Source organism: Echinops telfairi, unplaced genomic scaffold, assembly GCF_000313985.2.
Source record: "Echinops telfairi isolate 266 unplaced genomic scaffold, ASM31398v2 ScPeMD7_7427;HRSCAF=8465, whole genome shotgun sequence".
Classification (NCBI taxonomy): Eukaryota; Metazoa; Chordata; class Mammalia; order Afrosoricida; family Tenrecidae; genus Echinops; species Echinops telfairi.
The window spans coordinates 5,307,934-5,324,139 of record NW_022111327.1 but is presented as its reverse complement, the minus strand read 5'-3'; the positions used below and the strand labels follow the sequence as shown (position 1 = coordinate 5,324,139).

General features: G+C 35.3%; 1 protein-coding gene across 3 annotated transcripts in view; it reads right to left on the bottom strand.

The window, feature by feature from the left end:
- The window catches only part of COL4A5 (collagen type IV alpha 5 chain), a 276,485-nt gene that overhangs the window by 155,587 nt on the left and 104,692 nt on the right, over positions 1–16,206 (bottom strand). For all 3 annotated transcript variants that reach the window (XM_004710041.3, XM_045298536.1, XM_004710040.3), the window contains exons 2-4: positions 15,630–15,689; positions 4,711–4,800; positions 238–282 (exon numbers count right to left, since the gene is read on the bottom strand). In XM_004710041.3, the coding sequence (XP_004710098.1) occupies positions 238–282; positions 4,711–4,800; positions 15,630–15,689 (195 nt within the window). The remainder of the gene's footprint in view (positions 1–237; positions 283–4,710; positions 4,801–15,629; positions 15,690–16,206) is intronic.

Here is a 16,206-nt window from a genome sequence, read left to right as displayed (position 1 = left end):
CCCTCTTTCCTACTCACTCTCCCTTTACCCTCCCTGTTTCGCCACTCACACCACTGGTCCTGTAGGGCTCATCTGCCCTGGATTCCCTGTATTTTCAGTTCCTATCTGTACCAGTGTACATCCTCTGGTCTAAAAGACTGCACTTTCTTCCTCCATTTCAACATTGGTATTTTCCAGTTGTTACATTTCATTTATATATTATCTTTCAACCAGCAAAATATTATATACACCACTTACTCTGATTCCTTTTGGTCCCGGCGGGCCTGGAATTCCATCATCACCCTGAAAAACACAACTTGTTTAGTTCATGTTCTTTACAAAAAGAGTCTTCAAATAACTACTATTCAATTATAACATGTGAAACTTAAAATGTTGTAAACTTTAATAAATCAAAGATAAAAGTAGAGGTACAGATATTCCCACAATCATTCCAGTATGAACAAAACAAGAACATCATCTCCAAACCCTAATATGTGCTGTTCTTATGTTTGGTGTTCTCATCCGGCCCTTTGTTGTAAACAGCACTTCTTCCTGGCAGAGGAATGACCCATAAATGTTCCATTCTAGTGTATACAATGGGCCTCACATAAATAAGGTTGCCCACTGTGTTTTAATTTGTTTACCTATTTCTAGTAACAGTTGCATGGCTTAGAATTTAGATATTGCCTTAAACAGATTTGAAAATTTTTAATTTAAAATAATGGAATAAAGACTAACTCTGCTCTAAAGAACAGGGGTTTCAGTGGAATATATAGTAGATCAAGGAGTTTTGTTGGCAATGTGGGGTAAACATTGAGGTGCTAACCTCAAGAGTCATGCTTCAAACCCATCAGCCTTTCCTTGGAGGAAAGATGAGAAACTGCCACCATTAAAGTTTACAGTCTCAGAAATGATGGCAGTACACAATGGGTTAAGCACTGTGTCATTAATCACAAAGTTGGTGGTTCAATCCCATCGGCCACTCCAAGGAAGAAAAATGAAGTTGCCTGCTCCTATAAAGATTTAACGTCTTTGAAACTCTAAGAGGTTCTACTATGCCCTACGGGGTTGCGAGTTGCTATGAGTCAGAATTGACTAGTTGGAATTAAGTTAGGTTTTTGTGTTTTTATGTGATTACGCAGGGCCTACTTGCATAACCCAGTATAATCACTGTATTTTAAAGTCAGCTGATTTCATTTCATCTACCATCTTAATTTGACTTTGTTTTGTAACCTAACAGAATCACGCATTCTGGGGATTTGGAGGTGTACATTTTGGGGGTCACTTTTTCAGCCTACCATATCCTGCTTTTAAAAGAAGTTTAATAAACTGCTATTTCCACAATTGATGCATTACTGAGAAAGTGAAAGTAAATAAAATCAAGTTCTAATTTAAGATAACTAGAAAATCTGCTATTTAAAGGAATCTTTTTGTGCATTCCCACTAAAGGCAACAGGATGCCTTCATATTAGACTGGTAGCACTAACCAACACAGAGTGACAAGGTAATTCAGTGTGACACCTATGTGTACAATTAATACAAAGAAACTAATAGCTTTCTTATATAACAACAATCACCCCCAGTGAGAAGACATGATGGAAGAAAACATCCAATATAAAATAGCAACAAAAACAGATAGGAATGAGCTTAATGAGGAATGCACACGATTCATAAGAAGAGAAGTTTAAAACACTTGGGATGCTCAAAATCACGCACCAAGATAAATGGCAAATGACAATTTTAAAATAAATTATAGTAGGGACGGCTTTTCTTACTCAAGGTGAAAAATCAGAAAGAACAAGATGTTTAAAAAACACACAGACACATACATGAACACACACAATGACAAATGAAACTGAGGAAAAACATTTGCGACTCACAGGACAAACAAAAGGCTAATCTCCCAGATATAGAAATAGCTCACTGACATATGAGAATATCAATAATCCAGTGGAATAATAGGCCAATCATATAACTCATTCACAAAAAAACACAAAAGATATATAGATATATGAAAAGATGCTCAATCTCACTTAGAATAAAAGAAACACAAATTAAAAGCACATTTAGAGATCATCTTTCTTTGGTAAAATTCCAAAGTTCCATAATAGACAGTGTTGGTGAGGCTATAAGATATATTGTAATTTGTGGTCCTACAATAAATCATTCAACACAGGGGGTTGGGGGAGGAAGAGAGAGCAATTTGGCCACATCTATAAAGACACATACATACATGTGTCCTCCAATGCAGCTATACCACTTTAGTAATTTATTTGCAGAAATAATATTTTATGGATGAAAGAATATCTGTTTAAAGTCACATATTTTAGTATCACTATAGTAGTAAAAATCTCAAAACTATTTAAATGATCATATTAAGCCTATACACACAATAGATTATTATATAACTATTAAAAGATGCTCTATATATTCTGATTTAGGAAATATCTAACATATTAAGTGAAACAATAAAGTCAAACAATGTGTTGAATTTACTACTATCTTATTTAAAAGTAGAGTAAGAATGTGCATGTGTGTATATGAATAAATATATTTGTTAACTACAAACATATCCACAAAAATTATTGGATGTATTTAGAAGAAGCTAACATATGTGGGTGGCTACTATGAACAAAAATCTCAACATTAGAACAATAACTAACCTTATGGCGAACAGAGAAAAAGCTGACCTTTCCAATGATTTCATTGTTTCTGGATCCAGCCTATGCTCATGGAAGCAGCCATCAAAAAATTAAACAACAGTGTGGACTGGCAAATCTGCTACAAATGACCTCTTTAATTATTAAAAAGTAAAGATGTCACTCTGAGCGCTAAGGTAGACATAGTGTTTTCAATAGCCTCATATACATACAAGCTGGACAATGAATGAGGAAAACAAGAGAAAAATAGATGTATTTGAAATATTGAACATACCATGGACTTCCAGAAGAACAAACAAATCTATTTTGGAGAAAGCACAGGCAGAATGCTCTTAGATGTGATGATGGTGAAATTATGTCGCATATATTTTGGACTTGGTATCAGAAGGGACTAGTCCCTGGAGGAAATTATGTTTGATAAAGTGGAAGGTCAGAGAAAAAGAGAAAAACCCTCCATGAAATGGATTGGCACGGCGTTTGCAACAATGAGCTCAAACAGAACAGTTGTGAGGATGGTGCAGGACCAGGCAGTGTTTCATTCTATTGCACACAGGACTGCTATGAGATGCAACCAACTCGATGTCACCTAACAACAACCGGTGTAAAATTCAGTAGTTAATAAAGAAGGGTGGTAAAGAAAGGTTTTTCATTATATACTTTCTTATGTTAATTAATTTTTTTATGATGTGAGTATATTGACTACAAAATTAATTAAATTAAAATTTTAATTTTTAATAAAGAATCTTGGAAATATATACACATACATATTTATATATGGGTGTACAAATTAGAGATTAAGCCTACACAATTGTTAACTTAGTCTATATGTCAATATATATATACTTTCAAAAGGATCTATTCACATAAAATAATACCCTCCAAGTTTCCTGCCATTGCTTTCATGTAGACTCATAGTAACCCTATAAGGCTGGGTAGAACTGTCTCTTTAGTTTCTGAGACTGTAACACTTTATGGGAGAAGAAAGCCGAGTCTTTATCCCTTGGAGCAGCTGATGGTTTTGAACTCCTGAACTTGTGGATCGCAGCCCAACTTGTAACTACTATGCTACTATATAACGTATAAATTAAGCTATATTGGGCAACTGAAGGCACACAGGAGCTAGAAGTAGAAAATGCTTCGAATTCAGAATCCTAGAAGTTTACAAAGTAGTATGGATATTGAAATGAGATCACAACAAAAGACGACTGTCTTATAGAGTTAAACTGTATACAACCGCATTTTTAAAAATTGTTGTTACATGCCATGGAGTAAATTCCAACTCATAGAGACCCCATGTACACTAAAATGGAACACCAATAGGCACGGGGCATTCAGTTGAAGGTCCCATCTTTGTAGTTGCTGAAGATTTTCCTGGTTTCTTCAGTGCCTAAGTTCTAATCAGGAAATTGAACACAGCCCACTTCAGGTCTTCAATTCAAAAAAACCTACTTTGATGGACTGCCACATCCATGGGATTCAGCCTCAATCCCCTTAAGATACAGGCAGTGGTATTAAAAACTTGTTAAAATAGTACTCATGCATTTAAGTCACTTTGTCTCCTTTATTGTGAGAATGGCCTGGTGAGCAACAATTTGACTTCCTTAATACAGGAAGGAAATGGTATACTGCCATTACCTGGAAAGATAAAATTAGAAAATAAAGGGTTTAAAACCAGTTCTCCTTCCCAGGAAAGTGAACAGAACTAGCTCTTTCACATGTCACTTGATAAACCTATCTAAGTCATCTAGAGAGGAGCAGAGTCAAAAGAATTGTTAGAAAACAAGAAAAAACAAAATTTCTCTCAGTCACTATTATATCTTCCCATTTCTTACTTTAAACAAAACTTTTGCTATTGTCGTTATGGCCCCCAATAATCCCATACAACAGTCCAAAACATTTTAATATGGCAGTAGTATTCCATTTTAAAAGTCAACAAGTGTATTTAGGGTCATGACCATGTTATTGCTTCATTTGCATAGGAGTTTCTGGCTATACCTTAGTAACTCTGATTTACTTGTTTGACACCTGTTTTCATATTTAAGATGATTTAATTCCTCCAGTTGGTACATACCTTTTGTCCCCGAAGCCCTGGAGGTCCTTCTGGACCTGGAAATCCTGGCAAACCCGGATGACCTTCCAATCCTGGAAATCCTCTGTCTCCCTGGAAGTGAACAATGAAATGTATGGCCATTTATGAATTTTCAAGAATGGAATCTTGAAAAGATCCAAAGACTACCTAGACAAAATTGAATTAATTTTATAAAGACTGATATTACAATATTCAGAGTATCCACTATCATGCATCCACTACCACGCAAGACGGAAGGGGGGCAGGGAGAGAAATCACCCTGAATTTACATGATTATACATGGTATTGGAATATTTTGCTTTCTTGTGAAAGTGAAACGTGCATTACAGATGAAGTAAAATTTAGACATATAACAATTTATTGTCGTATTAATTTGTCATAGGATTATGAGAACTTAGTATTAAGCTAAAGCCAATTATTTTTAAGGAAATGGCAGGAGAGGAAAATAAAAGATTCCAGGTATCTAGAGGGGGATTAATATGGAAGAACTGGCAGTGGAAGTCTGATGTTGAGTGGCAAGCAGAAACAAAGCAAGTGACGAAATAAACTAAACTAGTTCCAATACATTTCCATTGTTGGAAAAGATAGCTACATTTGTTTGTCTTATAGATCAGTCTATTGTTTGGCTACAAGTTGAGCCCAGGGAATGAGATAAGTTCTGAGCTTAAAGAGTGACTAAGGGTTAGGCCATAGTCTTGGGGATTTCACTCTTCACTACCAGAACAGCAAACCTTGTCTTCATTATTCTAAAATTTGTTTCATATTTTTCTCCAACTCTATCCAAGACTTCTTGTTGTGATCCCAATTAGTGGAAGCTATACAACATCGAATTCTGGTCTCAGGGTCTTTGAGGCCGAGGCTCAAGTAGTTAATGGTCCTTTGGACTAATTGTTTCCATGCATCTTTGATTTTCTTCACTCTCATGTACTCCAGATGGAGAGAGGCCAAAAGTTGTGCCTTAGAAAAAGGCAAATGAGCTTTTAAGACATCAGTTGCTATTCACATTGTCCTTGTGGACTGTTATTCCAATTGTTAACTTTTTGTCTAACTTTTAACTAAGCATTATTTATTTTGAGATTCAGACACGTCATGTATCAAGAATTTATTTCTTTGTATTGCTGAGTAGTATTTCAATATATTATATATAATTTGCTGACTTATTTACCTGATAATGGACAGATGGGGTGTTTCTAGTTCCTGATTATTACAAATAAAGCTGGTATGATTATTATAAATCTTTGTATGGACATATACTTTCATTTATCAAGAGTAAATGTCTAGCAATTAAAAAGGATGTGGTTAAGTGTACGTTAGGCTTTTTAAAGAACCTATCAATGTTTTTCCATATGTGGTTGCACTATTTTAAATTAACACTAGCAGGGTTTGACAGTTTCAGGTGTTTTACATCCTCCTCAGTCCGTGGCATGGTCATTAAAAAAAAACCTAGTTAGACATTTGAATACATTTTTTAGTGCTCTCTCCCTATGGTTATAATTTGCATTCCCTTATTGTTGTTAGGTGCCACCGAATCAGTTCTGACTCATAGCAACCCTATGTACACCACAACCAAACACCACCCAGCCCGATATCATCCCATATTTGAAGCCATTGTTGCAGCCATTGTGTCAATCCATCTAATCACGGACATTCCTTTTTTTCACTACCCCTCTACTTTAACAAGCATGATGGCCTTCTCCAAACTATTATCTCCTGACAATGTCTTGACATTCTTACCTCCAAGGAGCATTCTTTTTTTTTTAAAGATCATTTTATTGGGGATTCTTACAACTCTTGCTAAAATCCATACATTGATTGCATCAGGCATGTTTGTACATATGTTGCCTTAATTCATTTGTAGACATTTACTTTCTATCGAGCCCTTGGTATCAGCTCCTCATTTTCTCTCCCCCCCTCAGATGCCCTAGGTATATTATAAATTATTATTATTTTCATATCTTACACTGACCACTGTCTCCCTTCCCCCAGGTTTTCTGTTGTTCTTGCCACTGGAGAAGGGTGTATGGTTATGTGTTGATCATTGAGATCAGTTCCCCCTTTCTCCTTCCTCTCTCCACCTTATCCTTACCCTTCTGGTATCACTAGTCCCATTCCTGTCCTGGATTCCATCTGAATTGTGAAGCAGTACTGGGTTCATGATAGTGGGGGGTGAGGAAGACTCAAGGAACCAGAGGAATATTGTGTGTTTCATCGATGCTTTACTGCACCCTGGTTGACTCTCCAAGGAGCATTCTGGCTGTACTTCTTCCAAGACAGATTTGTTTGTTCTTTCGGCAGTCCATGGTACAGTCAGTATTCTTTGCCAGCCCCACAATTCAAATGCATCTCTTCTTCTTCAGTCTTCCTGATTCAATATGCAAATTTCACATGCATATAAGGCAATTGAAAATACACTGGCTTGGGTGAGGCACACTTTAGTCTTCAAAGTAACATCCTGGCATTTAACACTTTAAAGAGGTCTTGTGCAGCAGACTTACCCAATATAATACATTGTTTGATCTCTCGATTGCAGCTTCCATGAACATTGATTATGAAATCCTCGATGATGTCGATCTTTTCTCCATTTATGACGACAGTCCATTTGTAAGGATTTTTATCTTCTTTACATTGAGTTGATATTCATACTGCAAGTTGCAGTTTTGATCTTTATCAGCAAGTGCTTTAAGTCCTCCTCACCTTCAACATGTTGTGCACCTGAATATTGTAGATTGTTGATAAGCCTTCCTCCAATCCTGATACTACATTCTTCATTTAATGTAGCTTTTCTGATTATTTGCTCAGCATAAGGGCTCAATAAGGATGGTGAGAGGAATCAACCTGACACACACTTTTCCCAATTTTAAACCATGCACTATTTCCTTCTTATGTTAGCACAACAGCCTCTTGATCCTTGTTGAAGTTCCAAATAAGCACAATGAAGTGTTCTGGAATTCTCATTCCTCTCAGGGCTATCCATAGTTTGTTATGATCCACAAATTCAAATGCCTTGAAAAGTCAATAAAACATAAGTAAACATCTTTCTGGTATTCTCGGCTTTCAGCCAACATTCATCTTTTGTCAGCAATGATACCCCTTGTTCCATGTCTTCTGAATCTGGCCTGAACCGCTAGTAGCTCCCTGTCAATGTACTGTTGCAATGTTGTAGAATGATCTTCAACAAAATCTTATTTGTACATGATATCAGAGACATTGTTTTATAATGTGTGCATTATATTGGGTCACCTCTTTTGGAATGGGTACAAATTTGGATCTCTTCCAGTCAGTAGGCCAAGTAGCTGCCTTCCAAATTCCTTGGCATAAATGAGTGAGTGCTTCACCAGCTTGTTGGTATTGGTATCCCATCAAGTCCTGGAGCTTTATTTTTGGCTAATGCCTTCAGTGCCTCTTAGACTTCTTCAGTACCATTGATTTTTTTCTTTTTTGAAGTTTTTTTTAACAGTTTTATTGGCACATAATTTACATATCATGGAATTGAATAGTTCAATCATTCAAACATATCAAGGGAGCTGCTCTAGGATGGTGACAGTCCCATTGATTCTTGATCATATGCTACTTCTTGAAACGGGTGAATGTTGACTGGTTCTTTTTTGATACATTAACTATGTCTTCTTTCCATCTTATTTTGATAATTTCTACATTTTTCAATATTTTGTCCACAGAATCTTTCAATATTGAAACTCAAGGTTTGAATTTTTTCTTCAGTTGCTTCAGTTTAAGATATGCTGAGAATATTCTTCCTTTTTGGTTTTCTAACTCTAGATCTTTTCACAATTATAATATTTTACTTTGTCTTCTTGAACTGCCCTTTGAAATTTTCTGTTAGACTCTTTGACTTTATCATTGCTTCTTTTTGCCTTAGCTATGTATCATTTCTTCTTTTTGCCTTAGCTACTCTATGATTTTAAGCAAGTTTCAGAGTCTCTTCTGACATCCACTTTGATTTTTTTTCTTTCTTATCTTTTTAATGGCATTTTGCTTTTTACATGTATTATGCCCTCCCACAGCTCATCAGGTCTTTTGTAATTTGTGTTCAATACATCACATTTGTTCTTGAGTTGTTCTCAAAATTCAGGTGGGATAGATTCAAGTTGACATATTGGCGCTCATGGACTTATTTTTATTTTCCTCAGTTTCAACCTAAACTTACATATTATCAATTGACGGTATCTTCCAGAGTCTGCCTGTGATCTGACTTTAGCTGCTGATATTGAGCTTCTCCATCGTCTCTTGCCACTCACTGCCATCGAATGAATGTTGACTCATAGTGACCCCCTGTTTCTGGGAATACGAAGCCCAGTTTTTCTCTAGCCACAGATGTAGTCAATTTGATTTTTGTGTTTTCCATCTGGAGACTTCACATGGTTTTTTGTGCTTTTGAAAAAAGGCATTTGCCTTGAAGAAGTTGTTGGTCTTGCAAAATTCTGCCATTTAATCTCCAGATTTGTATCTATCACCAAGGGCAGATTTTCTAATAACTGTTCCTTCCTCTTTGTTTCCAACTTTTGCATACCATTCGCCAGTAATTATCAATACATCTTGATTGCATGTTTCATCAATTTCTGACTGAAGGTGTTGGTAGAATTCTTCAATTTCTGGTTGGTGCATAAGTTTGAATAATAGTTGTATTGGTTAAGCAGAACCTGGCAATTCCCCATGATGTGACTCAACAGTGTATCGACTCCATGATGGGAGTTGCAAGATGTTTAAGCCAGGTAATTTCCCTAATGCAATTGAAAGAAAGTGTCCTCGGGGCTGTGGTCTACTCTTAATTTAGCAGACTGTGAGAAAGCTTTTGGCTGGTCTGGAACTTGCATCTGTCTCATCAACTTCTGTTTCTTTAGATTTGTGCCAACAGCCTATCATAATGTCTGCCAACTCATATTTATCAGTGGCCTACCATATTGCCTACCAGCCTTGGATCATTCCGTTCTTCAGTCTGCCCTATGGACTTTGTATTCATCCATCAATGCCTCTACTAGTCTGTGATTTTCCTGCTTCCTGGTTCATTAGCCCCAGCAGGTGTGTGAGTCAGGAAAAGCCTCCAGTTTAACATCTGACCTCACAGACTAGACTTATCAACTTCTACAACTGTGTGAGCCATTGATTTTGCTTTTCTAGAGAACCCCAACCAGCCTAACAAAACACTCATGTCTTTGAAATAACAAAAACAAAAAAACTTTTAAAAACCCACATATATTTCCTTTACAATCTAAATCATTTTACTTGTCTTACTACACTGGAAATATTGAATATCAGTGGTAAGCCCAGATATCAATGACTTGCTGCTGACCATAAAAGGAAACAGTTTAGCTTTTTGCACCAAATATTATTTTAACTATGGATTTGTGGTAGATGGCCCCTTTTCAGGTTGAGAAAATCCTTCCTATTCCTAATTCACTTATTTTTAAATACGAATTGATGTTGAAAAAAATTGATGTTGAATTTTGTTAAATTCTTCTTCTTCTGAATCTATTAATATGATTATATTGATCATATTAGGTTTATTGATGCTTGTTAAGCTATATTTCCAGTCTTTTAATATTTTTTAAATGTCATATGTTTTTAATATTAAACCATTGATGCATTTGTAGGATAAACCTCACTAGGTCATAACATTTTATCCACTTGATATATTGTGGGATCCAACTTACTAAATTTTATTAAGAATTTATGTTAATATTTTACTCTAGTATTTTCTTCTGTGCAATGACTTTGATTTTGGTATCAGGGCAATCCTCACTTCAGAAAATTAGTTGAAATGTATTCCATATACCTATATTTTCTGAAAAAATAAAGGTACACAGAATTGATATTATCTCTTTCACAGAATTTACTAGTAAACCATTTAGGCTTTGGATTTTTTGTGGGAAGAGTTTAAATTCCAATCTCTTAAATTGGATGTAAGTCTGTTAACTTTATTTTTGTATTTATTTATTGTACTTTTGGTAATATAGGTTTCTCAAGGAATTTATCTAACTCAGTTTATGTTTCAAATGTGTTGTTAATAGATTGCTTTATAATATTCCCTTGTCCATAATTTTTATATCAGTAGGCTCATTCTTGATATTTTTTTGTATATTCTCTCTTTGTTATAATTTTTGCTATATACCTATTACTTTTATTAATAATTTCAATATACCAATTTTTGGCTATGTAAATTTTCCAGTGCACACATTTCTATTTTATCTACACCCTTTCTTTCTCTTACTTGTATTTACTCTATTGTTCTTTTTTAGTTTCTGAAGTGAGAAAAGTTAGGTCAGAAATCTTAAACTCTTCTTATTTTCTATCACAGGCATTCAAAATTCATGAATTTCTCACTAAGCCCTGATTTAGCTCCATACAATAATTTCTGAAATGTATTTTCATCGTGACATGATTTGAAGTATTTTTCTAATTTTCCGTTTGGTTTCTTCCTTTGTCTATTAGACAAAGTTATTTAGAAGGATGTTTTCTAATTTGCACGTAATTGATTTTCTAGTTTTCTTATTGAGGTCACCAAATACACACTAGCCTTTTCAGTCTTTTGATATTTACTGCATCTCATATTATGGCTCACTCTATGGTCTATATTGGTTAAAATTCCATGTGGTCTTGAAAAACATCTTGTATGCCTTTACTAAGTTTTTGTCCCTAATTATTCTATCAGTGACTGAGGGAGGAGTGTTAAGAGCTACAACTATATAGATTTTTTTTCTTTCTTTCTTTTTACTATATAGATGTGTCGACTTAAATTTTGTCACTTTTGGCTTCATGTATTTATTTTATTAAATAATCATTTTATTAGGGTCTCGTACAACTCATCACAATCCATACATACATCATTTGTGTCCAGCACATTAGTACATATGTTGACTTCATCATTCTCACAACACCCGCTTTCCACCCGAGCCCTTGGTGTCGGCTCATTTTCTCCCCTCCCTCCCCACTCCCCGCTCCCCCTGAACCCTTGATAATTTATAAATTATTATTATTTTATCATATCTTACCCCATCCAACGTCTCCCTCACCCACTTCTCCGCTGTCCGTCCCCCAGGGAGGAGGGCATATGTAGACTTTGTCATCTGTTCCCCCTTTCTCCCTCTGCCTTTTTCATTTGAGTTTTTATATTATTTATATTATTGGAAAGTGTTAAGGAATTTAAGTTAAAATTTTTGCTTTCTTCTGTGTTTTTCTTTTCTCTATTTTATCCCTCTGTTTCTCATTTCTGAAGGAGTTTGGTTTTGAATTTTAATGGCCTTTTCTGCTTTCGTTTGGATTAAATATTCCCACTGTTACATTCACATTTCTTAATTGACTTTATTGCTATGCCACTTTACATAAATGTTTTAGTGGTAAGTTACAAGAATACAATATATATGCATAACTCATTGTAGTCTACATAATATTAACCTTGACCTGTATAATGTAAAAGCTAAGAACATTGCAATAGTAGAGCTTCATTTACATTACATCTCTTGTGCTATATCAGTCATATATAGTGCTGTTGTTGTTAGGTCCTATTGAGTTGGACTTTCCAGACCTCCATCTAGTTATATGCCACATAATTCATTGCTTTATATATGTATATATGTGTGTGTGTGTGTGTGTGTGTGTGTATGCATTCGTTGGACCACTAATCACCAGTACAGTGGGCTGAACCCACTAGGCAAAATGCTGGATAAAGTTGAGCCTATATACTCTCATAAACATTTGTAGCCCATGAAGCCCTATACTAGGTCAGAATCAGCTTAATGATAGTGAGTTAGGGTTTGATTATTCAGACTAGATAATGTCTTTTGAATTACCTTTAAACTTTCTTAACCTTCTGTTGTCTCCTTTCTGCTGTTCAATGCATTGAAGGAGTTGTTTATTACTAAAATCTAGCTTTCTAAGTCTATATTTTCCATTTTAAATACTTTCTATAGCTTTGTTGTGATTTGCTTATCAGTTTGCTTAGTATGAGCAAATGATTCTTTAAACCGTCTAATATATTTATAGTATCTGCTTTAAATTTTGTCTGTAAAGTCCAACATCAGTGTGATAGTTACATAATCTGGTGTCAATTTGGGACTTGAAAGGATTAAGAGAGAAGGGGTGGAGTCCAGTCTGTCAATCAGATCACAGCAAATGAGGCCTCTGTGTGGGCATGAGAATTTTGGGAATTCCTGTATTTCCTCCTTGGAGTCAAGAGAGACTCTCTCTCTCCGCTCACTCCCTTGGAGATGCTCTACTGACAAGACACATAGCTCTACACCCTGGGAGCTGGAGAAGCCACATGGACCCACCCTGATGCAACCAGACTTCTGGAGCCAGAGAAGCCATGTAGAGACCCTTGCCAGCACTGAGATGCTTACAACATCACTGTAGCCAAAGACTTTCTACCCACTGGACTGTGATCGTCCTGCATTCGGAATCATTGCATGCATTTTGTGAGTCTGAAGAGGACTTTATAGATTGGTATAGGACAAATGGGCTAATATTGGACCTATGGACTTGATCTGGACTGGGCTGGCACATTTTTTTAATATTAAATTGTTCTTGTATATAAATCTCTTTCTTATATATATGAGTGTCTATGAAATTGTTTCTCTACTCTACCCAGACTAACACAATCAATGTTACTTCAAAAGTGTTTTTCATGTATTGATATTTTTTTAACTATAAGTCAGTCACTTTTACTTGTTACTTTTCACATCTAATAAGTTTTTATTATATACTGGATACTGTGGATGACTTGCAGAGGTTCCAGATTCTATTATCTTCCCATGAAGGGTATCAATTTTGGCTTTTTGCAAATAGTCAACTAACCTGAACTCAAACTCAAAACTCTGTTCATCCCATCAATAGACAGAAACTAAGTCTATGCTAACTTATTTCAGTTTTCCATTGGTTTCATTTTGCTGGAGTGCATGGATTATCTCACCTGTAGATAAATTCAATGAAGGATATGGATGGAAATTATGTGCATGTAATTGGGTTCTCCCTCACTTCTAGGTCATTATGGCATCCTTAAATCTTTCATCTGAGGTTTTAGGCCAAAAGGAGTTTGGTTTTTTGCCTCCATTCTAGCCATCCTTTGTTGAGGTGCACCTTGGAGAAAAGTCATATAAATGCAACTTTACCAAGTCTAATTCCATTTTGCAAGAAGCAAATACTCTCCACTTCCTGCCTACTTTGTTCACTGTCTTAGAGTTTCAAATAGCTATTATTTTGAATCAGAATACTTAGCTGTTATTTAAAGGAAGTGTATTAGTCTGATAAAAGTAATTCAGTCATTATCACAATTTAATCATTCTTGGTATTTTTACCAGTACAGAAAGTGCCTTCACTACAAATCTATTCCCCTCACTCCAGAAACTACTGCTCTGGCACAATCTTTAAACCTTAAACAAAGATATGCCCTGAAGTCTTTTAAAAGCCAAACAATAGTTTAGCTTAAGTAGTAAAAGAAAAAAAGTGTGCCTTGAGCATTATACTCTTTTAAGAACATATTTAGGATCAAAGTGAAAGCTTCAAGTCAGAAAGATTAGATGGAAAGCTTAGGGTGTATGAGTTCATGTTAATAGAGGAGAAACAACTCAGAAGAGGAGATGAAAATGGTCATGCAACTCAAAGCATATAATCAGTGTCACTGAATTGAACATGTAGAAAGTGGTGAAATGGTATGTTTTGCTAGGGATATTCTCAACAACAGCAACAATAGAAATTTTTAAAAATCCTTAAACCCTGTTCCCCTCAATTTAACATCACCTGTATAGGTATCCTGTAATGCTATTCAGTTAACGTTAATGAATGTATTAAGGAAGGTCAAATGGGGCTTAGAAATATAGCATTGCAAAACAAATATAAATATAAATGAGTAGATTTCTTTACTCTGGGACTTTAAAAAATTCTCCTTAATATGTTTGGGGACCTTCCATATCGCTAAATGAAATACAAATGAAAGAATGCCATCAGTAACATTCATTCAATTATTCAAAAGCATTTATTGAGGCCCAACGAGCATAGACTATAATCTGATTCCTTTTCTCCTAGTAAAACTTTCATTAGGTCAAAAATCACAACCCCATTTTAATTTCTCAGTTCAGTGTCAATTAGTATTGTTTATATTATTTAGCATCACCTACTTTGTCATTATATCTTTATCATAGGAGATAAAGCCCTGGTAGCTAAGTGCATGGGCACCCATCAGTAGGTCAGTGTTACGGCCCCACTTCCTCAGGAGCAAGATGCCACAGTCCGCATCTGTAAAGATTTACACTCTTGGAAAGCCAGTGAGGCTGTGTGACTCTGTACTCGTACAGACACTATGAATCAGAATCAATTCGATGGCAACAGAGTTGGCTGTACAATAGCAGACGTTGTGGAAAAGGTGTCAGGAAAACAGAGATTCATCAATACCTGAGCTGTGATGGAGTAGATGAAATACATGAAAGTGTCTACAATGGGATCCAGCAGAGTAGTAACTTCATAAATGCTTAATCTTCCCCCTGTTTTTGCCTATTAAGTCAGTGACTTCAACAAGATCTACCAGGAGTTGGTAAATTACATTTCCTAAGCCAAATGCAGCCACAGGCCTATTTTTATATAGCCAAATAACTTAGAATGTTTTTTTTGGAAACATATTTTTATACATCTGTTAAAAAAAAGAAGTGAAGAATATGTGATGGAGACCTTACATGGACAAAAAAGTCTAAAATACTCACTGCATGGCCTTTTACAGAGAATATTTGCTGATCCCTAAAATAGCCCATTTAAATCTTACAACTGTCTAAAAGAAGCAGAACAGTAGAATTCATATTATTAACTTACAAGGAAAAGCAAAAGAACTATATAAAATAGTTATTCATAAATGAATTTGAATGGTTTTCTTATGTGTGCAGTCTCATCCTAGATCTCACCTTTTGGCCCTTTATACTGCTACAGTCACATTTTGACCCCGAAGAACATCCATAGCAAGCCTATAAGGAAAAGAAAGAAGGGGGAGAAATTATTAAATCTGAAACCAAAAGCAGGATCCTGACTTTCAGGTCAACTGAATTCCATGATCCAACCTTATAAGACAAGTACTAGAAAAATAGCTGAACGGACACATACCAAATGATGAATACCATTAGGAAAGTTTTCACATTTCATTTATTCTGTTTGAAATTTTCACAATGAGGTTATGCACCTTTATCATTAAAAAATTATATATATGTAAATATATATATAATACTTTTAAAATGTAAAACATATTCATAATGCATCCCTGTAATGTGATTTGCCAATGTAATTTGTCCAAGCTCTTGGGAACAACTCTTTTTTTTTTTAACTATTGCTTTTTTTTTTATTTAAACATTTTATTAGGGGCTCATACAACTGTTATCTCAATCCATACACACATCAATTGTGTAAAGCACATTTGTACATCATTCTGAAAACATTTTCTCTCCACTTAAACCCCCGACATTAGGTCCTCATTTTTCCCCTCCCTCC